The sequence below is a fragment of the Sturnira hondurensis genome, unplaced genomic scaffold (genome assembly GCF_014824575.4).
Source record: "Sturnira hondurensis isolate 20B ecotype Veracruz unplaced genomic scaffold, ASM1482457v3 Scaffold0020579, whole genome shotgun sequence".
Lineage (NCBI taxonomy): Eukaryota > Metazoa > Chordata > Mammalia > Chiroptera > Phyllostomidae > Sturnira > Sturnira hondurensis.
In genome coordinates, this window is record NW_028093210.1 from 2,817,065 (window position 1) to 2,832,571 (window position 15,507).

The window sequence follows — 15,507 nt, forward strand, 5'->3', positions numbered from 1 at the left end:
GTATGAAGTATTTATTAGGCTGCCTAATATCAAACTATACTACAAACCTACAAAAATCAAAACAGTATAGTACTGGCACAATAAGAAGATACATATATTCATGGAACAGAGAATCTGGAAATAAATCATCTGTATGGGTCAATTAATCTACAACAAAGGAGACTAAGATACACAATGGATTAAAGGCAGTCTCTTCAGTAAGTGGCACTGGCAAAACTCTACAGATTAATGCAAAATATGGTATCAGACCACTTTCTTATATTATATACAAAAATAAACTCAAAATGGATCAAAGACTTACATGTTAGACATGAAACAATAAGACTCCCAGAAGAAAACATAGGCAATAAACTCTTTGCCATCACTCTTAGCAATAAATATCTTTTGGGATATATCTTCTTGAGCAAGGAAATCAAAAGAAAAAAATAAAGAAAAAGAAATGGGACTATATCAAATAAAAAGCTTTTGCACAGTGACAGAAACCATCAACAAAAAAATATAACCTACTGAATGGGACAAAATATTTGCAAATGATATATCTGATAAAGCGTTAATAGCCACAATATGTAAAGAATTCATACAACTTAACCCCCTAAAAATAAAATAATCCAGTTAAAAAGTGGGAAGAAGACTGAAGGTATTTATAAAAATCAAAATTAATCATTTCTGAGAAAGAAAAGAAGAGAAAAAAGAAAAAGAAGAGAAAGAAAGCCAGCCAGCCAGCCACATCTCATGGGTTCAGGTAGCAAATAGATTAAACAGGATAATAAGACAAGCCCTGGCTAGTGTGGCTCAGTGGATTGGCCTGTGAACCAAAAGGCTGCTGGTTTGATTTCTAGTCAGGGCACATGCCTGTGTTGTGGGCCAGGTCCCCAGTTGGGATGTACAAGAGGCAATCAGTCAATGTTTTTCTCACACATCAATGTTTCTCCCTAGCTCCCCACCCCTCTAAAAAATAAATAAATAAAATCTCTAAAAAAAGAAAAAGAAAAAAGGCAGGGACATCCATGGTGGACCCCTGGCACCTACCGCAGACCCAGGCTCCCCTTTGGGTTCACTGGCATCAGGCTCAGTGTCTTCGGTCTTGACCTCAGCCTTCATTTCCAGTATTGGTAATTCAGGTCCTGGCTGCTGGGAGTTGGTTTCAGCACTGGCCACTGAGGACGGAGTGGGTACTCTGTTCTCAATGCTAGCTGCTGCCTGGGAAAGCTGTAGAAAAACCAAAATTGCTTATCTCTGTTAACAGAACAATATAATCTTAAACTCTGTTGCTCACCCACAATACAGTTTTGTGTTAACATTTCTCAGTACTGACCTAATAAGCATCCCTATTTGTGAGAACTGAAGAACAAAAATTCAAATAGGAGTTCTACAGGAAGACATCATCACACAGAAACACAACCGACTTCTTGCCAAGAATGCAGAGATGAAACAGCTGAGCTTTTCACATGTGGATATAAAACTATTTTCTACAAGTTTTTCTACCTAAGCCATAGAACCCCCTATTTTATTTATTTATTTTTAAAAATTTCATGGTAAAAATTTCAAAGAAGCCTCAAACAGGAAAATAGATTAGTACAATAAACACACATATAAAATTATCACTGAGACTTAACAATTAACATTTTGCCATGCTACCTTCATTGATTTTTTTTAAAGTGAACTGTTTTAAAGTAAATTACAGATATAATATAACATTTAGCTATTCCATACAGTATTTTAGTATACATTTTTAAAAATAAGGCCATTTCCCTACATAATCATAACATTTTTATAACTAATAAAATGAACAACGATAGTACTTTCTCCTTATTCAAATGCTCCTGTTTCAAATGTATTCATTTAAGTCAGGATCCAATCGGGGCCAATCTGTTATATTTGCTTATCTCATCTCGTAATTCTTTTACTTTTAAAATTGTGTCTACATTTTATATTCTTAAATTATTCTTCCACCAACTTTTTATTTTGGAATTTCTAAATCTTGAAAAGTTGAAAAAATGGTACAATGAACACGTACATATCCTCTTTTAGATACAGCAAGAGTTAATATCCTGCTGCATTTAACTGCTTCCCTAAGTCCTAAGTGTGCGTGAGCACACGTGAATACATAGATGACCTTCCTCTCACTTTTGACTAAACCACTTGAAAGAAGCTGCTGTGAATATCAGCATGCATTTACTGGGAAAGGGGATATTCTCTTACATATTTATACCTTTCTGCATGTATAGAACCTCCTATTTTAAAATTAATTCCTTCCAGTAATATCGTTAATGTTTATGGTTAAAGGCTGAATTATAAATATATAAATATATATATAGGAAGGGGAATAAAGTGCCTATATGGAATAAGAATATATAGCTTGTTAATTGCAGGAACAGTGGTAGTATTTGGAGGCACAGAAATAAATATTAAGAGAAAGAACCACTAAAAGAATTCTAAATTTTCAAAGTCTTATCAAATGGAGTTTAAAGTAAACAAACAACGTAAAGTTAGAAAGGCTTTAGAGAAAAACAAATAGTAATGTTACCTTGGGACTGTTGTTGGGATTAGTTTTGATATTTTATAAATACCTTCAGTCCTCAGGGAAAGAGGTGTTTTTCAGTTAGACTGGTAAGAAAACGGATACTAAGATTTTCGTTGTAACTGGGGAAGGGAGGTGGAGGTGACAAGAGAGTAGCCTCAGGTCCCTGGGTCAGTGGGACAACCCAGCCCAGCCTAGGAAAGCATGCAGATGGGGCACCACTGGCAGGTGCATGGAGGACTGGGCAAATCTGAATAGCAGGAAGCACTAACCTGGGTCTGCCATTCTGTAATTAAAAAGAAAGTGCTTCCAGTTGAAAACAAGGCTGATAGGCAAAGTCAAAGCACATATAATCAGGAGTGCGACCACATTCTTGTGATGTTAAGAGAAAAGCTACTGAAACCCAGAAGACATCCATCTAGGACAGAAAATGGGAAACACACTGCTCCTATATAGAAGTAGTTTTAAAATTCTACAGAGGACCCACATATTATTTCTTTGTAATTGCTAATTTTTGCAAACTCATTTAATTATGGAAGATCATCATAAGTCATTCCCTACCAAATATAGCCTCTGGAGCCAATCTGGAAACAAAACACAGCTCATTATGGTTCTTTTTTTTTTAATGTTAACCCTCATCTGAGGATATATTTATTGATTTTAGACAGAGAGAGAGACAGAGAGAGAGAGAGAGAGAGAGAGAGAGAAACATTGATAGGTTATCTCCTGCTCACACCCTGGCCAGGGGTCAAACCCACAACCTGGGCATGTGAACCTGCAACTCTTTGGTGTATGGGCCAACACTTCAACCAACTAAGCCACCCAGCCAGGGCTCATTATGGTTCTAATAGAGTGCAGTTACTTTCTGGGGTTGTACCAAGATGCTGCAGCAACCTCATGACAGAATTTTTTATAGGAAAGTTTTCATCTAAGCGTCTCAGGCCAAAGATGACAGACAGAGAGGCTCACCGGTGTGCCAGGGGCCTGGGCATGCACAGGTGTCGGCTGCTGCTGTGATGACTGAGGGGTGGCCACGGATGCAGGCTGAACTGGGGTCTGAGGCTGTGGGGTCACCTGGGCTGCTGCCTGGACTGTAGGGGTGCTCTGGGCTTGGCTGGCACTGGGCACTGAGCCAGGAGTTGGGGTGGGGGTCTGCCCGGAAGACGACACAGGAGTTGATGGCTGAGTGGGAGCTGCTGGCTGAGGAGGAGTCATCCCAGGAGCTGTTGGATGCTGGAGAGATGGCATGCCAGTGGCTGTGGTAGCAGGAGGTGGTGTCTGGTGTAACGGTGACTGTGTCACTGGTGGGCAAGGAAGCTGGGACCCAAGCATGTTCAGAGGGTTAGGAAGAGCTGTACCAGGCACCTGTCCCTAACAGAGGGAACAGAGTATGTTAAAATTACTTTCCCCATTTGAAAATGCGGCAACAGATTCAAATAATTAAATGTATGAAAATTTAATCATAGTTTCTTGAAGAGGTTTGGTTTCACAGGCATGTTCCATTTATAAAAATTCATCCTGCAGTACACTTATTATATAATGTGCACTTTCCAATAAAATTAACACTATCAATTCTCTCTTACACTTTGATTTATAACTGTTGAAACTTCTGGCTTAAATAAACATATCCACTCAGCTTACTAGCTTCATGCTCCATAATACCCACCCACAGCTAAGACCAACAGAAAAGACATTTATCTTTTTTAAAAAAATGAGTTGTTGAAATACTGAAATGTTTCAGTGCAGGTCTCAACTGAGGACATGTTTCAGAATATCTGCAGACCTTTGAAAAAGTGATTCCAAATCAATGATCTAGAACAAGAGCCTGCAACCTACTGCCCATAACCAAAGCCAGCTAACTGCCTGTTTTTGTACTAAAGTTTTTTTTTTTAAGATTTTAATTACTTATTTTTATAGAGAGGAAGGGAGGAAGAAAGAGAGGGAGTGAAACATCAATGTGTAGCTGCCTCTTGTGCACCCCCTACTGGGGACCTGGCCCGCAACCCAGGCATGTACCCTGATTGGGAATCAAACGAGTGACCCTTTGGTTCACAGGCCTGTACTCAATCCACTGTGCCACGCTGGTCAAAGCTTTGTACTAAAGTTTTATTAAAACATAGCATGCCCATTCATTTATGTAGGAATGAACATGGCTATGGCTGCTTTTGTCCTGCAGTGACGGAGCTAAGTAGTTAAGACAAAGAGTCTACAAAGTCAAATTTGCTGATCCCTATTCTAGAACAATAACATGTGAGGGAAATTAAGAATTAATGGGTAAGCATTTAGAGAATAAATCTAGTGTACTCAAGGTTTTTTATGCAATATTACTCTCATGTTAAAAAATTTAAAACATAAACTTCATCTTTTGGGCAAAGGTTTGGCCTATTTAAAATACGTGCACAGCCCTGGGTGGTGTAGCTCAGTGGATTGAGCACGGGCCTGTGAACCAAAGAATAGCAGTTAGATTCCCAGTCAGGGCACATGCCTGGGTTGCAGGCCAGTTCCCGGCAGGGGACACATGAGGCAACCATACACTGATATTTCTCTCCCTCTCTCCTTCCCTTGCCCTCTTAAGATAAACAAATAAAATCTTTAAAAAAATCTTTAAGAAAAATAAAAATATGTCCATATATACAATATACATATATATACATATATACATACACACACACATATATGTATCTATCAGCACTTCTAATACACTATTAATTAACAAAAGGGGATAAAAGGTAGTAAAATGAGTAGAAAATAGTTCTCTTCAGGTTTAGGCTGAATAAGTAAAAATATATTCAATAACAAGACAACTACTCAACTGACCCAGTTAGCCTGACTTCACCTGGACAGTTCAGGAACAGGCAACAGAATGCACAAATCAATCATTAGCAGTGAACTCATGGGACCTCTCCCTACTCACTTAAAAATTCAGTGTCTCTCAGGATTGCATATGAAACTTAGAATTTAAAAGACACAAATAAAAACCAAGAAAATAGTAACGAAAACCCCAAAAATCAAAATGTAAAAGTACACAAATAAAAACATCACAAACCATTCCACTTTTACGTGAAGTTATCCTCAAGATGGTAAGAGTCATTCCAAACGAGGTAAAATGACAGGACAAAAATGAGGAACAATCAAAAGATGCTAAAAGACGAAAATGAAACGTGCAGTCTAGAATTGTAATTTCCACAAAACAAGATATGCTCAGGTCAGTAGGAACATGGGGTTATATCAATGCAGGTGGCCCAAAGGTGAACAGTGTACCTGTGACACGCCTGTCTGGGCTGCTGGTTGTCCCATGCCTACATTGTTCACACTCATTGCCCCACTGGATGAAGGGAACTGGTTCTGCGGCAGGAACTGGTTCTGCGCTGGTGCCTGGGCCAGCATGTTGTTGGCATGTGCACCCATCATGTTCGAAGGCTGAGGCATTCGGGAAGGAGAAATGGCCATCTAAAAGACAAAGCATCACAGAGAGTTCAGAGGACAAGGGCTAAAGACCTCATGATAAACCAGGAGAGACAGAAATCTTCAAATCCTCCCTTCTTACGAAGAGAAACATCACTAAGACGTTACAGCTTCCAGGCACTTTGCCTGCTTTCTCATGCAAAGTCTCTAATGAGTCAGCTTCAGACTGTCCTCTGGATAGGAATCAATAGCACGTTATAATTTAAAGTTCAAAATATGCATTTATGAGTTCTCTGAAGCATCTAGAGAGCAACCTCAGGGGAGTAAGCTGTAGGAGTCAACAGACACTGACAAGTCCCTCTTGGCCACAAATCTAAGGCTGCCTATTCTAGGTAGAGAACTCCCATCTTTTCACAGAGTCCTAAGTGCCTATGAATTTGGCATTCCAATAAAAATAATAATGGTCAAAGAAATAATTTTCACTATAGTAATGAAGACGAGAGAGAGAAAAAAAGAGACTGACTTGTATATAAAGGAAATAAAGCATAACCCAAATCCAAAGGAGCAGGTACCGTAGTATTCTAGACAATCTACAATTTCATTGCTTAGAGAATTCTTATCTGGGCAAGACGTTCTCAGCAGAGTTAAGGCAAGCAGGACTTACCCCTGGAACGGAGCCCATGCTGTTCATTGGGACAGAGTGGTTCATGGGGGATGCTGCACGCGGTCCCATGGGAGCTTGTGGCAACTGTACATTTCCCAAGGACATCGGGTTAAATGAATTCATCCCTGTGAACATACCCCCAATGGTTCATTAGGAAAATCATCTACAGGAAAACAGAATTACAACTCACCCAGTAAACTCTAAGCAAACTAAGATGGAACACATTCTCAACACATATAACTGAGAGGAAGTCACCCCACTAATCAGATATGATGATTAAGTGACAGAATTTTCATATCCAGGAAATATGGCACCAGTGGTAGTCAGGGTGGTATGGTAGGGGTGGGAGTGGGAGGCACAACACAACGAGGAGATGAAAGTAGAAAGTCAGGTAAGCCTCAAAAAATAAGGCCAAGGAAGCAGTGATTGGTATGGCAGCATCCTACACATAAAGCGTCAAAGTGACTAAGGAAACGAGACTACATTGGGAAGATACCGCCACCAACTTTGGAAGAGATGTTTTAACTAAGGCCAGGGCACCCATCAGAGTCAACCTCTCATTAACACCTCCTGGAGCATCTGGCTTCCACCCTCTCTTCTGCAGGAAGCCTGTTCTCATCCCCCAACTCCTACCTAGGGCTCCTAGTCTTCAGCTGGGTTTATATTTATTGTTACAATCTGGGTTAAGACTCAAAATATGGTTTTAATTTTGCAAGTGTTTAGAAAGCATCCAAAGGCGGCCAGTTCTCAACCTCAGCCTTCTCTCTACAGACTAGAAAAATCCTATTTTTACAGGACCTTTGCTGTCCTAGGGCTGCCCACAATCCACAAGAATGTCACACCATGAAAGATATCTCACTAGCCACTAAGCATCTTCTGACCATGGTCTCTCATTCTTTGTAATTTCCCACAATCCTCTGTAAACTGTCTCCTCTACAAAATCAGTTTATCTACCATGTCTTTTTCAGTACTCAATAAGATTACTCCAACTTTAAAAATGACCTCTTCTCCCCTCCCAAACTACTCTACACACAGCAGAAGAAAGCTTTGCTTTAGAATCTTCTGGATAATGTCACCATCTTATCTCACAATCTGTAAAAACATCCTACTGTTCAAGTCTCAATTTGACAAGAACTGTACAAAGTTTAAAACACCTGCCCCCAAGCTAAAATGACAGTATTAAGCAAGCAAAAACCATAGAATTTCAACTTGAGAAAGAAGCTTTCATGTTTTCAGACCAGCTTCCAGTATCTTAGCCTGATGCAGACTCAGAACAAACTCTCCTGGCTGGACTCCACCACCTGTGCTCACAAGTCCCAGAGCAGCCACGGCACGTTCCCCACCCCACCCCAGCCCAAGTGCTGCCCACTGCTCCAGGACTAGCCTGATGCTCTCCTTTCACACATTCATAAATGTTTCTTATCCCCACCTACAATGCTCTTTTGTGAGACTCTTCCTAAGAGTAATGACCTTTCCTTAAAAAAGGGCAGTAAATCCTACTCCTCATCTTCTTGAGGATCTTTCCTACGCTCTTCTAACTTTCAAATGCAACTGATATTCATACTGCCTGTGGAAATGAATCCTGCTCATCAACAAAAAGGAATGAAAGAAAAAAGAGGAGCTATAAGGAAATACAGAGAAAAAAGGGAAGCAAAGCCAATATTTTTAGTGGTTGTTGATAAACCAAAATATGATTCACAGCAATAGTTAAATACCTTGAGAAACCTGCATGCGATTCACTGGTAGGGGCATGGGCCCGGGCCCATCTATAATGGCAGAAAACAAATGGTTATTTAAAATAATCCTTGATTTAGGAATAAGGAATTTTATATTGAGTTCTTCAAACTTAAAACCAATCAACAGGTCCCAAAGCACTGTGCATTCTAATGCCAGCAAATCCTTTAAAGGGCCTCTCCATGAGAGAGACTCCATGTCCAAGCTTAAGCGAATGCACAAGGTCGTGACCACTATCAGTCTCCAAAATGTGGGACACCTGAGAACCAAATTCCACATACTTAGAAACACACTCCAAACACAGAAAAACAAATAAGCAAACAGGCTAAGGGCTAACAAAATGAAATGAAGGCCTTACTTGGAGGTCTCACAGGTTGTGACTGTGGAATCCCAGGGGGCTGTGCCCCAGGGGCTGGTAAGGCTGGCTGGTTACCCAAGATGCCTTGTTTGTGTAAACGTGACCTCCGTTTTTCTTCTAGTTCTTTCTGTATCTTGTAGATCTTCTCTGCTAATAAGTGATAGTATTCATCCTAAAAAGCAATAATATTTAATATTATACAGTCAAAACTATAAAAAACAAATGATCTGATTTGCATGCTCTAACAAACTAGAGTAAACTTGTTAATCACATACATTGGCAAAGGTAAGTACTCAACACTTCTAACTAAGAAACCAAAGGCCCAAATTCTTGATGAATTCCTAGTTACACTACAGGACTTAATAGAAGATACAAAATGCACATTATACTTCATTCCACAATTGAACATCTACTTGGATATTTACTGGTGCTGGCAATGACACAGTACAAGCATCACACACAACACCCATGTGGACATGAACATGGATGACACCCATAAATAAAATGCAGTTCTGTACACCTCATTTACGGCTATCGTGGTGATATGGTAGTAAGGAAGTTGTGCAAGAGACTTCATGTCTTATCTGCTAGTTCTCTCTGGTCTGCCACCTCAAAATGATGGGTCTACACAAACAACACATTCCCCATTTCCAGACAAGTAAGCCAGACAGATGTAGTCCTATCTACCATAGGTGTTGCCCGTGCTGGAACACATATAGCAACCTACCCGGCTATTGGCAGACTCATACATGTCCCCTTCTACTTTCTTAGCATATGCCACTAGGTTCTCCATGCGGCGATCCTTCAGGGCTGCAGGGTCAGGTGTTGGGAAGATGGCTTGGACGCTGAAAAAACAACATACTCTATCAACCCACTTCTAATACATCATCAGCATCTTGCCATTTTATACACGACATGGCAAGAGAAGCCATGTACCTATGGGGGCCATACATCATTAAGAGAAATCCCCAATCTCTCTTATTTAGGATGAGTCCACAAACAAAGTATTCCCTAGAGATAACACTAACCTATTGATTTAACTATAAGTCCAAAACAATATTTTGCTATTAACAATAAATGCTCGGTCATCTCAAGATTAATATGATTTTGCTCTGGCTCTGTGGACTGAGTGACAGCCTGCAAACCAAAGGGTCGGTGGGTCGATTCCCAGTAAGGGCACCTATCTGGGTTTTGGGCCAGGTCTCCAGTTGGGGCCACGCAAGAAGCAACCCCACATTGATGTTTTTCTCCCTTCCTTCCCGTCTCTCTAAAAAATAAATTAATTAAATCTTTAAAAAAATAGTATGATTGTGTGCCCTAGCTGGTGTGGCTTAGCTGGGTGGGTGTGGTTCCATAAATGTAAACGTTGCTGGTTTGATTCCCGGTCAGGGTACATGCCTGGGTGACATGCTTGGAACATGGTTGGGGTGCATATGAGAGGTAGCCAATCGATGTTTCTCTCTCACATTATTTCTTTTCCTTTCTCCTTTTCTGCCCTCTCCTTTAAATTTTTTCTACCTTTTTATTCTATTTATTTTAATTGTTGTTCAAGTACAGTTTTCTGCCATTTACTCCCATCTCAGCCCACCCCCTCAGACCTCCCTCCCTCCCTCCCACTTTTACCCCCCTTGTTTTTGTCCATGTGTCCTTCATTCTTATTCTTACAAAGTCTTTCCCTTTTCCCCTGAAATTCCCTCCCCTCTCCCCTCTCGTCACTGTTAGCCTATTCCCTATTTCAGTGTCTTTGGCTATATTTTCCTTGCTTGTTTGTTTTGTTGATTAAGTTCCTGTTAAAGGTGAGATCATATGGTATTTGTCTTTCACTGCCTAGTTTATTTCACTTAGCACAATGCTTTCCAGTTCCATCCATGCTGTTGCAAAGGGTAGGAGCTCCTTCTTTCTTTCTGCAGCATAGAATTCCATTGTGTAAATATAGCATAGTTTGTTGATCCATTCATTTACTGATGGGCACCCAGCACTTGGCTATTGTAAATTGTGCTGCTATGAACATTGGCGTGCACAGGTTCTTTTGGATTGGTGTTTCAGGGTTCTTAGGATATAATCCTAGCAGTGGAATTGCTGGGTAAAGTCCTACCCATTTTTAGTTTTCTGAGAAAATTCCATACTGTTCTCCACAGTGGTTGTACCAGTCTGCAATCCCACAAACAGTGCACTAGGGTCCCTTTTCTCTACAACCTCTCCAACACTTGTTGTTTGTTGCTTTGCTTATGATGGTCATTCTCAATGGTGTAAAGTGGCATCTCATTGTGGTTTTAATTTGCATCTCTGATAGCTAGCCATACTGAGCATCTTTTCATGTGTCTCTGGATCTTCTGTATGTCCTCCTTGGAGAAATGTCTGTTCAAGTCCTTTGCCCATTTTTTAATTGGGTTGCTGTCTTCTTAGAGTGAAGTTGTGTGAGTTCTTTACATATTTTGGAGATTAAAATATGTACCCTTGTCTGAGGTATCATTAGCAAATATGTCTTCCCTTATGACTGGTTCTCTTTTTATTTTAATACTATCTTCTTTAGCCGTGCAGAGCTTTTTATTTTGATGAGATCCCATTTGTTTATTCTTTCCTTTATGTCCCTTTCTCTCAGGGGACGTATCAGTAAAAATATTGCTGCGTGGAATACCTGAGATTTTCCTGCCTATGTTCTCCTCTAGGACTTTAATGGTGTGTCACAACTTATATTTAAATCTTTTGTCCACCTTGAATTTATTTTTGTGTATGGTGTAAGTTGGTGATTGAGTTTCATTTTTTTGTATGTAGCTGTCCAACTCTCCCAACACCATTTGTTAAAGAGGCTATTTTTACTCCATTTTATGTTACTGCCCACTTTGTCACATATTAATTGACCGTAGAGAGTTAGGTTTATTTCTGGGCTCTCTGTTCTTTTCCCTTGGTCTATGTGTCTGTTTTTATGCCAGTACCAGGCTGTTTTGATTACAGAGGCCTTGTAATACAATTTGGTATCAGGTATCATGATCCCTCCTACTTTGCTTTTCTTTCAAAATTACAGCAGCTATACGGGGTCGTTTATGGTTCCATATAAATTTTTTAAGTATTTGTTCTATATGTGTGAAATATGCCACTGGTACTTTAATAGGTATTGCATTGAATCTGTAAATTGCTTTGAGTAGTATGGACATTTTGATGATGTTAATTCTTCTGATCCATGAACACGGTATACGTTTCCATCTGTTTGTGTCTTCCTTGATTTTTTTCTTCCGTGTTGTGTAGTTTTCTGAGTACAGGTCTTTTACCTCCTTGGTTAGGTTTACTCCTAGGCATTTATTTTATTTTTCTTGTTGCTATATCAAATAGAATTTTTTTCTTGATTTCTGTTTCTGATGTTTCATTGTTAGTGTACAAAAATGCCTTTCATTTCCTAATATTGAGTTTCCCAGTCAGTGTGCATATGAGAGGCAGCCAATCGATGTCTCCCTCTCACATTATTTCTCTCCCTTTTTCCTTCTCTGCAGCTCTCTTTAAAAAAATTTTTAATAATATGATTTTGAATTCCTACCTTTAACTATTACAAATTTTTTTTAAAATTTTATATTTATTTTTTAGAGAAAGGAGAAGGATGGGAGAAAGAGAGGGAGAGAAACATCAATTGGTTTCCTCTCATACGCACCCTGACTGGGAACCGAACCTGCAACCTAGGCGTGTGCCCTGACCATGAATTGAACTAGAGATCTTTCACTTTGCGGAATGACAACCAACCAAATTAGCCAGGGCTTACTACAAACATTTTTGATTAAAATAATGAAGGAAAAAACAAAGGAAATCAAGTTGATTAACTTTGCCTTCAATTTAAGTTAACTAGCTCAAAAAAGTTAACTATTAACTTCCTGTATGATCACTGACTACATGATGCCATCTATATTCACTAGGCCCAAATACCCCCAACTCTCAGGGGTCTCTACAACTATAAACTTGAGCCATAAAAGGAGGCAAAGCTTCAGAGCTAATCCCAGTTCCCTCATGCAACCCAGAGCTCAGAGGACATATGTGGCTGCTAGGACATGGGTCACCGTTCACGCTCCCCTATAGGGTAGAGCCACAAATACTCTGATGCCCGCTGTGGGTGTACATGGTCTAGGATTCTCTGGCCTGCCAGCAGTGGCCGTGACTCCCTAAAAAAGGATGTGGCCCCCTTCAGTTACCAGGGTACTGTCAGCTGGGACCACTCAGGGATTAAATCAGATACCAATGAAATCACAACACTGTCATAATGACATTAGCCACAAAAAGCTTCTCTCACAAGTGAATAGTGGATGAGGTTGGGAACATACAGTTTATGCACTAGATGGCTCCGTAGGTCCTGAGTGACATGTTCATGCCAGCCTTTCCGAACACCACTGCTGGAAGGAGGTGCTGCTGTCGGTATAGTGCTGAGGGTTCCAATGTTTCCAGAGTTTGAGCCATCATTCATCAGTGGGCTAAGGGAAGAATAAGAACACTTCATCCACCTAGTGAAGTAACTGAAATGCACTTCATGTAAGTAAGGTCTTCAACCATAAGAGACTTTTAAAATGTTTAACTTAGAGAGCCAAGTGATGTACATACAACAAAATAAAAAATATGTCCTATCTATTATCTGTTCTACATTTAAATTTGAAAGAAAAACAGCATGCCCCCATCAAAACTATTTTGTCTGCTGCACATTTAGAAAGAATAATGGAGTTTTGTTAATATTTCCAGCCCATTTGCATCTGACTGTCACTCCGACAGGAGCCAACTGAAACATGGGTCTTACTTCGTGGCCCCAAGAGAAGTTGGAAGAGCTGATTCTGAAATCAAGTTTGGTGGCTGCTGATCTGTTGTTATTCCTCCTGCTGGAATGTTCATTGGGTTATTTCCTTTAAAGACAAAAAGAAAAGAAATCAGCTTCTAACTTCTAATATACACGAATTCTGATAACAGATAAACAAGTCAACATATGAATAAGTGATTCTTAATGAGTTACAATAATAAAGATTGTGGCAGGAACTCTGGGAGTTATATTTTCAATAATGGTAATTGACTCCTTCCCACTATACTTTGTAACTAAAATAAGACATTTTTATGGAGGCTAGATGATATAAGTTTACTCTATGATGTGGAAAAACACTAGAAATACCTATTTCTGTTTCAGATTTTCATTCTGGCATGATTAATATCATGCCCTAAACAAGTAAGATGACTTATCATATATATGTGTCCTCTATTTCTTGTGTATCAGAGAATAAAATCATAGATGTTAAGTGTAGGTAAAAAGCATGAAAGGTCAATCTGTCTACAGTATTCATTTTAAAGTATGTATATAAGAGAACTATAGGATCTTATAGTTTAGGATCTACAGTCATACCCTAAACTATACCATCAATAGGAGAGGAGTTAGATTAGAACTCAAGTCTTAGGACTTCAATCCAGTGTCCTGGCCAGTAGAAGTTAGATATGCATTATGGCAGCTGCTCTTCAAAAAACAACAAAGATGTTTAATCAGTCATTTTTAACCTTAAAATATTCTGTTAAGAAAAGAACAAAACCAACACAACAACCTTGATTTACCTTGACAGACGTAAATGCTTGAGGTAAATCTGAGTTTAAAAGGACTATGTCAATTTAAAGAAAAACATTAAGAAAACATTGTGCAGAGGTGGCAAAAACTGTGGCAATGTGTATGCAATGTGTTCTCCAAACACTGGCACATAATGGGTTGAAATGATACTAGGCAATACTAACATACGGAGAATACTGAGATACGAGAGATTTTTCTGAGACTCCCATTAACCTGGCCTGGACAGTCACTTCCAGCTGTAGGATAAGTCATAACCAAGATGTGCTAAATGACAGAACATCTACAAGTCCCATATTAAAAAAAAATGGTTTACTAAGAGTCAGTAAAAGGGTACAACCACAACTATAACCTGTGAGACTTTGCATTCTGAGCCATATGAAAATGACCTTTATGAAAACTGTCCAGGCAGAATGGCACAAACAAGCATCAAAAATGTTGGTTCACTTGCAAATGTTACTCTTTTTACAAGCCTGTAACATTCTTTGCATTGGACACGTTAGCCTTTCCCTGGAAATTTTTTATTTCAATCATTTAAAAGATACCATCATCACAATATATACATATGTTAATGTGAATTTAAAGTAAAAACAATAACTGAAAACATCCTCAAGTTCCAGGAAGACTTGTCATTCTAATCGCTGCATTTGGACAAAGAAGTTCTCAAGAGTTCCTTCACCTACCCAGGGCGTTGAGAGTCCTCATCTGCTGGTGAGTTTGAGGCTGTGTTGGTTGCTGGCCAGGAACCTGAGGCTGCAGCTGTGTCTGGGGCTGGTTCAGGTAAGGGAGTCCAAGAGCAGCATACGCTCGTTGCATGGAGCTGGGGTCTATGGGATTTGGGTTACTTAAAGAAGTAGCATTCTGCTGGCCTGTACCAACAGAACCAATTGTGTTCTGAATTCCACTAGCTGGAGACCCCAGGATGGCTATAACAACAAGCAAAGACATAAACAAAAAAAGATAAGTAAAAGGGAGAAGGTCATGATTTAAAAACAACCGAGGAGAAAGTAAAAATTTATCAGAAGACTCAATATATATTATGAAGTATCATGACAGGGCTACCAAGGAAGGAGTATGCAGAGAAAAGGATCCTATTCTACTCATCTATTCTTCATGGCAGTAGTTGAGAAGCAAAAAGCTAAAAAAAAATCAAGCTTCCCTCTTAAACAGTAACAGACCATAATATCAGACATCATTTAACAAAGCTGGTCAAGAAAGAGCATACTTGACTTGATTGACTGATTAATCTAGTTGTA

General features: G+C 39.4%; 1 protein-coding gene across 2 annotated transcripts in view; it reads right to left on the minus strand.

The window, feature by feature from the left end:
- The window catches only part of CREBBP (CREB binding lysine acetyltransferase), a 145,042-nt gene that overhangs the window by 42,539 nt on the left and 86,996 nt on the right, over positions 1-15,507 (minus strand). For both annotated transcript variants that reach the window (XM_037029955.1, XM_037029954.1), the window contains 10 exons: positions 14,935-15,177; positions 13,451-13,553; positions 12,987-13,133; positions 9,410-9,527; positions 8,683-8,854; positions 8,306-8,356; positions 6,591-6,715; positions 5,783-5,971; positions 3,491-3,892; positions 1,030-1,209 (listed from right to left, as the gene is read on the minus strand). In XM_037029955.1, coding sequence (XP_036885850.1) covers positions 1,030-1,209; positions 3,491-3,892; positions 5,783-5,971; positions 6,591-6,715; positions 8,306-8,356; positions 8,683-8,854; positions 9,410-9,527; positions 12,987-13,133; positions 13,451-13,553; positions 14,935-15,177 — 1,730 coding nt within the window. The remainder of the gene's footprint in view (positions 1-1,029; positions 1,210-3,490; positions 3,893-5,782; positions 5,972-6,590; positions 6,716-8,305; positions 8,357-8,682; positions 8,855-9,409; positions 9,528-12,986; positions 13,134-13,450; positions 13,554-14,934; positions 15,178-15,507) is intronic.